General features: G+C 27.5%; 1 protein-coding gene across 5 annotated transcripts in view; it reads left to right on the top strand.

Annotated features, from left to right (window-relative positions):
* The window catches only part of LOC117176711, a 47962-nt gene extending 39992 nt beyond the window's left edge, over positions 1 to 7970 (top strand). For 4 of the 5 annotated variants that reach the window (XM_033366971.1, XM_033366970.1, XM_033366967.1 and 1 more), the window contains exons 2-6: positions 61 to 276; positions 2615 to 3085; positions 3215 to 3378; positions 5626 to 6363; positions 6500 to 7970. In XM_033366971.1, coding sequence (XP_033222862.1) covers positions 240 to 276; positions 2615 to 3085; positions 3215 to 3378; positions 5626 to 6363; positions 6500 to 7378 — 2289 coding nt within the window. In that variant the 5' untranslated portion in view covers positions 61 to 239 and the 3' untranslated portion in view covers positions 7379 to 7970. The remainder of the gene's footprint in view (positions 1 to 60; positions 277 to 2614; positions 3086 to 3214; positions 3379 to 5625; positions 6364 to 6499) is intronic. The other variant, XM_033366969.1, reaches the window with a different exon arrangement.
* The last annotated feature ends 226 nt before the right edge of the window (positions 7971 to 8196 follow it).

The following is an 8196-nucleotide window of genomic DNA, read 5'->3' as shown; positions in this document are numbered from 1 at the left end:
ATTAATAAAATATTTGTTGTTAACCATATTTTTGTACAATCATTTATCCTTTTATTTCAGTAAGACAGATCAATATGCCAGAGCTAAGAGTAATTCGAAAGAAGAAACAATTGGACAGTTTACATGCTATTGTTCTGCAATTGATCAACTAAAATGTGATTATGATAAATCCAGCAACAGTTTATTCTATCGATGCGTTATCTTTTGATAAGACGAAGCTGAAGCAAAATTGATAAACTATGGAACTAGACACGGACTTCACAGCTATTCTGCATGGTAATTAATCAAACTATTATCTTCTTATTAATGCAAACATAATGATTAAGTAAGGTATTCAAAATGTTGCTTTAATAAATATTCAAAATAAATTTCGATCCAACTTTCTCTTTCTTTAAAACTCAGTATTGAGTTTTCTGATATATAAATTCTCAAAAGGTTTGCTTTGTTTCAGGTATAAACATGAATTTTTAACCGAGGAAACTAATTTTTTATTAAATAAAGTAAGAATTTTCAACAAAATGCATGCATTTTCAACCAAATAATTGAACTTTTAACTCAAAAAGATCAATTTTGAAAAAAATGGAATAATTAAGTTTTCAGTTAAAACAATCAATTTTCAACCAATAAAAAAAGAAATTTTCAAGAAGATAGTTAAATTTTCAACGAAAAAAATGGATCTTAAAAAAAATGAATTCTCAACGAAAAATGTAATAGTTGATATTTCCAGCAAAAAATATTCTAATTTTCAATCAATAACTGTTGAATTCAATCCAAAAATTCTAATTTTCAATAAACTAGTTGAATTGTCAACCAAAACAGACTAATTTTCGAACCAAAAAGAGGACTTTTCAACAAGTGTTGAATTGTCAACCAAAAAATATTTTTCAATTATTAAGGAAAAAAATATCCAAAACAATAGATTAAACATTTTCAAGCCAGAAGATAAATTTTTTACAAAGCAGTTCAGTTTTCAACCAAAGAAATCGATTCTCAACTAAAAATATGAATCTCTTTTCAATAGCGTGTATTTAAAGCAAATAGTGGAATTTTCAACAAAACACATGAATTTTCAATTAAAAAAGATAACTTTTCAACCAAACATAGAATAGTGAAATTTTCAACCAAAAAGATGAAGTTTCATCCAATAAGATTAATTTTCTAAAAAAATGCGAATTTTTAACATAAATGAATTTGCAACCAAATAGTTACATTTTCATATAAAAAAGATGCATTTTTAACTTAAAATAGACCAGTTAAATTTTCAGTTAAAATCATGAACTTTCAGCCAAATAAAATGTATTTTTAACAAAATAGTTCAATTTTCAACCAAACAGATGAATTTTCAACCAATAAGATTAAATTTCTACAAAAGAAAAAAGCATTTTCAACCAGAAAAAATTAATTTCAAACAGAATTGGTGAATTTTAGAGTGGAAAAAATTAATTTTCAAGACAAAACATAAATTCTTAAGCGAAAATAGAATAGTTACATGTTTCATTGAAAAAATAAATTAATACGAATTTTCCACATAATAGTTCAATTTTTAACCAAAGAAATTAATTTTAGTATAATATGATGAATCTTTAATAAAAAGAGTGAATTTTTTTACTAAACAGTGGAATTTGCAACAAAACACATGAATTTTCAAACTAAAAAATATAATTTTTTAACCAAATAAAGAATATTTAAATTTTTAACCAAAAATATGAAGTTTCATCTAAAAAGATTACTCTTATACTGGAAAAAACGAATTTTTAACATAATAAATAAATTCGCAAGCAAATACTTGAATTTTCATCCAAAAAAGATACGTTTTTAACTTAAAATAGATTTATCAAATTTTCAGTTAAAAACAATAATTTACAATAAAATATAATTTTAACAAAATATTAAAATTTTCAACAAAACAGATGAATTTTCAATCAAGATGAAATTTCTACCAAAAAAAGCATTTTGAACAAAATAGCTGGGTCCTTAACCAAAATAGATTTGAGACGAATTAAAAAAATAATTAATTTAGAATTTTCATACCAAAAAGACGAACTTTGAACACTAAAGTTCTATTTTTTAAACGGAAAATATGATTTTTCTACATAAAAGTTAATTTTCAACTGAATAATTGCATTTTGATCAAAATAGTTGAATTTGAAACGCAAAAAAAACGAATTTTGAACAAGGCAGTTGAATTTTCAACGAAAAACAATGGTTTTTAAACAAAATTCTTGAATTCTTAACAAATAATAACACTTTTAACCACAACATAAATTCCTAGCAATGAAAATGATGAAATTATACTTTTGTAAGACTTGATTGTTATTAACACATTTTTCTAAATCTAATTTCGTTAAGGTTCCATATTCATTTAAGTCACGAAATTTATATTTAGGTATATATGTTCATTCTCTAAATTTATACAAGCTTCATAAAGTTTTATGGGGACTTCTGAGCAAATCTTACGATATTTTACATGGTAGGACACTGGTTTATTGAGAAAAAATTGATCAAACATTCCCTGACTTTTTTAGGGTTTCCCTGACATTTCCTGACTTGTATCAACCCTGTTTACAAATTATGTTTTCTTGCAAATTCAAAAAAAAAAAAAATTTATTTTCAGAATTCATGCAATTTCTCGAATCTCTCAGCGAAGTAAAACTTCCCCCAAGTTTAGAAAATGTTCGTGAAAATCTTCTCTCCCGCTCGAAAGCGACTCTCCTCAATCTTACAATTGGTCCACCATCATCACCAGAACCCTATTTGGATATGAATGCTGGAAAGGGTCTCCTTCTAGCAGCAAAATCCCAAAACGAAATTCAAGAGTATATAGACGCTGATCAAAAGTCAGAACCAAGAACTAGTCAAGATTACTACGAGACTTTCCAAGAAATAAACAATCCTAAAAGCGAGACATCTCTCTCGTTTGAGGGACAAAATCAAAATTCCTTTGAAGATACTCTTGTTTCGATTTACTCCAGTCTTTCTGCTGCTCAAACGAGAGATACTTGTAATAAATGTGGCCAACTTTCCAGAAAGGGAGACAGAAAAATTATTCCATTTATTGATTCATCATTTCGATCCTGCTGGGTTGGTAAGTAAACATTTTTTTTAACTAAATGAAATTCAATAGAGGAGAAAAATAAGTTTAGCCTCAAGATTTTTAAAGTTTCATACCATTTTCAAATAAATAATTTTTAAGATTTATAAATTTTGTTCACAGGTTTAGTAGGTTCACATCTACTAATCTATGGGAGTGAAAAGGATAGTCGACCAAACTCAGTTATACCAATTAGAGGATACAGAGGGCGTCCAGCTCCAAGTATCGATTCTAAAAGAAGTGATTCTGCTTTCGAAATTTTCTGTCCTGGCCACAAAACTTTGCAGGTACTTAGTCAAATATTAGATATAAAAATGAATGAAAACAGGGCGGCTGAAAAACTACATTTTCAAAATTCCCTGACTTTTTACTAGTTCTTCCAGATTAATTTTTCATTTTCTCTGGATATGGATATTTAAAGAACAAAATTCTAATCTTGTAACATTTTTTGTATAGAATCTTTTATAAGTGGAATAAAAAAATATTAAATTTTTAATTTATTATTCTCAGGGCTGTTATAGCCTGATAAATTTAATAAAAGTCAATAATGTCCAAAAATAATGTAACTAATAAACTAGACTAGTAAAAAAAAATAATGTGAACAATTCAAATTAAATTAAGAGAACGCAAACGAATAGGACAAAATGCATGAAATACTAAACATTCCATCGACTTCAGTAAGATTGGAGTGAATTTAGTGCAATTTTAAGGAAATGAAAAAGATCGGAAGAAATTCAGAAGAATTCAAGGTGAATAAAAAAGGATCAAGTGAATTGAAAACAATTTAAAACTATGAAAATTTTAATTGAATTCATTTAGTTTGAAATGAGATTATAAAAATTCAAGAGAATTCAAAAGACTTCAATAACATTTCTAAGAATTCAAGGTGAGTTTAAAAAACTGCAAGATGAATCAACCAAAAACGTTAAAAAAATCATTTAAATTGCGTCGAATTAACTGAATTTAAAAAAATTAAGTAAATTACAACAATTCAAAAGAATTCTAAAGAATTAAGGATAAATTTCTTTCAATCTTTGAAACCCTATACGGAATCCTACATTTCTTGTGAATAAATTCTTTGAAATCCTTGAAAATATTATAAAATCCCGTGATATTCTATGAAATCGAATGGTAAGTTCCTTAAAATCTTTTTCAATTTTCCAGATCATTTAAAGCCCCTTGAAACTTTTTAAAGTTCGTGAAAATTCCTTAGAATATTTTAAAATAACGTAAAATATTTCAAATACTTTGAAATTCCTGTAAATTAGTGAAATAAATGGGAAATTCCTTGAATACAAAATTTAAAATCTCTTTAAAGTTTTTAAAGCCCTTTGAAATTTCTTGGAATTTTCAGAATCTTTAAAACCCCTTTAAATGATTGAAATATATTAGAAATTTCCTGAAATATTTTAAAACACTCTAATAGATTTAAAAATAATTCAAGAAAGTTCATAAATATATAATAGAAATCTACAATCCTCAAGTCGGAATAAACATTCAAAATGTTAAAGTGTTGCAGCTTGGTACACCTAAATGTAACATAGTCCAATAAAACAGTTCTAATTCTGAATTTATCAAATTTTGAAAATAAAATTTGTAAGAAATTCAACTGGGGAAGCAATTTTCATTTGTAAACTTACTTTGGAAGCATTCAAAGTTTCTAGCTACGTTGGGAAGAATTCCAACAAAATAAAATTTTAGAGTTAAGTTCTTAACCCTCCAAACTAAAACCGATTAAAATTTGACCGAATCTATGGATTGAATTTTAAGTTATTTGAAGGGGTATCAATCCTGACTAAAAACTATCGAAATTGGATGTGATTGTTTTTTTAGAAGGGTTTAAAATAATTTTGAGAAAACCTGCATAGAGTAAAATTTAAATTTCGAAGTTTACAGCATCAAAATTAACAAATAATCAATATTTGGTAATAATAGAATTTTAAATTCATATTTGAAACCAATCCTCTAATTTGATGTATAAAATTTTACAAGCCGCCAACTTATGACAAATTTGAAATTGAACAGTTTTTTTCAAGTTTTATCTCAATTGAAAGCATAAAAATTATAAGAAAATAAACATTCTCAAGCAAATTTAGCTTGGAATAATTAAAATTTGAAATCATAAAATACGAAGCATTGAGTTTTGAAAAAAATTATAATTTTTAATTAAGATCCAAATTGAAAAGCACAAAAATTAAAAAAGAGAAGAATTTAAGAATCTTAAAGAATTTTAAGAATAATAATTTTTTAAAAGAAGTAAAGTATAGATTAAAATTTCAAAGCATATAATTTTATAATTTTTCAAATTGTAAATAAATTTCCTAATAATCTAAACTCAAATTCCTCTTGTTTTCAGCTTAAATGTAAGTTTTATTAATGTAAGTTTGATGAAAATCTTAAAATTTGAAACTTAATTCTATAAGTTAAAACTTTAGGTTTAAAACGTTTTTTATATTATTTATATTTTATTTCAGTTTTTAAATTATATATGTAGTTTACTCAACTAATTTTGATAATAAGATGTCTCGTTGCAGTTCGTAGCAAAGACACCGGAAGAGATGGAAGAATGGGTATCAATGATCTGTGAAATTAGTACCAAAGAGAATGATAATAAAACACGCCTTGGTGAGTCTTCATTCACCGAAACTGTGGAAATGGAGCAGAAAGAATCCAAAAGTTCTGAACCCTCATTAAAAGCTGAAAGATACCAGAATACAGGATTCAGGTCATCAAAAAGCAATGAAAATTTGCTCAGTCTACAACCACCTCCAATTCCAGATTTAGAAAAAGACGCAAAGAATGAAATTCTTCTACGAGAAAAATCAACGAATGATAAAACTGATGATGCTGAAATTCCACCTTTACCAGCTAGAATTCCTCGAAGACTGCCTTCTTTGCCTCACGAAGAGACCATTTCCAATTTTGAACCAGTAGACGAACCTTATGATGAGGATGATATTTATCACAAGATTGAAGACTTTAGAGATGGTACTGGTTATCAGAATATTATGGTCGCGAAAAAAGAAGAAGAGAGAAAGAAAGAGAGGAAAAAAGAAGAAGAGACGAATTGCTTTTTGGAAACTTACGACGATGTCGATGATGTTGCTGAAGGAATTCGTGCTCAGAAAATTGAAGAAGAATCTAAAATTGAAGATATTCAAGAAGCCTATGATGATGTTCGACCTGTTAGTCAAGACATTTTTTTGAAGAAGACTGAATTCAAGAAGGGAGAATGTGTGGTCGATGCTGCTGAATCGTATGATGATGTACAGGTTAGTACTCTTTTCATGCTGTTCTTAAATATTTTCTTATTTTTTAGAGAAAGTTTTAACTACAAACAATATTGTGTCATTACTATTATAAAAAACCTTCAGAAGAATATATTTAAAGGAAATTTATAATTTGCAGACAAGTGCAATCGACCTGAAAGTAAAGTCCATTCATGAACCCAAAGAAGAAAAACTCTCAGGCTCAGATAGAATACAAGCCTCCAAAAAGTCCTTCCTCGACAAAATGAGAAATCGAAGTTACAAAGCGAAAAAAGAAGACAAGAAGAAACGAGGTGTCACTTCAACAACTTCAACAACTCCAACAACAGAAAATTTGCCCACTTACGACGATATTTCTGTAATAAATTCATCCCAAGAAAAGAAACTTGAAATTCAAATCGAAACCGAATATTTATGCCCACCAGCTCCTCGACCAATTTACTCAATTCCTCCTGCAGTCACAACTTGTTCAGTCGAACAATTATACGACGATATTGCAGCTTGTCAAGAAAAAATGACTAAAGAAAATGAGAGACTTTTCGATAATTCCATTAATTCTACAACTTTAAGTTCAGGATCTACAGAAATGAACACCCCTCTCATGAAGTTAGACATAATTCCTGAACAGTGTTTTAATTCTGAATTAAAAACTGATGGAGAACCTGAAATGGAATTTGAGCATTATCAAACTCCGAGAAGTGATCGAGTTTTGCAAGACGAGGAAGTTCTTTACGACGATGTTGCTCTCTACACAAAATTTAAATCTAAACCGAGGGAATTGGCTGTCTCGAATTTTGAAAAGGTCTGGAGCCGATTCAGCAGTGGAAGAAGTAAAAGTTCTGTGAACGAACCTGACGAGGTTAACGACTCATCTTCTGCTTCAAACGACCAGCAGGAGGTGAGAGTTAACAGGTTTAAAAAATTGGTTAACAAAATTGAAAATACATTCGGCATATCTTCTGTTAAACCTTTGCCTTTGTCTAATTGTAAGTCACAATCCTCCAGCAGTGTCCTCTAAAGTTTAAATATTCGTCAGTTTATTTTGTCTAATTTTCCACCAAATATTGTTTGAAGTATTTTGAAAATAGAATAGGTACGATTTATATTTCCAATGTATTGTGAATGAATACTCAATCAACTATATTGTATTAATTTTTTTTAGTTGATTGATAGACTGACTACTGCCATTTTTAAGATACGAGAATATAATTTAATATTAATTTTCGTAATATATAGTAGATGTCAAGCACATTTTTATGACAAAATAGATTGTGATGCAGTTCCGAAAGGCTATGATTTACAATTAAAATAAAAAAAAAATGAAAACTGTCTTGTAAAAATATTTAACATGTTTAAATGTAAAGAGTTAACTATTTAATGATCTATAATAATGAATAGTTTCTGAAATTAAGAATATATGAATCTGAATTTCAAGCCGGACTTTATGATTTAAAAACGATTTAAAAGATTTGTAAAATGATTTTGGACTACGCCTTGCAAATTGAAACCTTGAAGAATTACACATTCAGACATTATTGGAACTTTTTAAAGTAACTAATTTAAAATAAGAAGTTTGAAGAATTTGAATACTTAAAAACGAAAAGCCTTAATAATTATTAAAATTAATTAAGTTTTAAAACATGAAAAGTTGCTAAATTGAATAATTTTTAAATGAAAGGTTCAAAATTTGAAATATAATCTTCGATTCAAAATTTTACTAGTTGTAGAAATATTCAAAATGGAAGAATTAAAAAATTAACGAAATGCCTGCGGTTTTCTGAAAATATTCAGTCAATTTACTCAAAAAACCCTGAATTTTTTTTCTAGATTCTTCCT

This window comes from Belonocnema kinseyi, chromosome 7, assembly GCF_010883055.1.
Source record: "Belonocnema kinseyi isolate 2016_QV_RU_SX_M_011 chromosome 7, B_treatae_v1, whole genome shotgun sequence".
Lineage (NCBI taxonomy): Eukaryota > Metazoa > Arthropoda > Insecta > Hymenoptera > Cynipidae > Belonocnema > Belonocnema kinseyi.
This window is presented reverse-complemented; position numbering and strand designations above follow the sequence as displayed.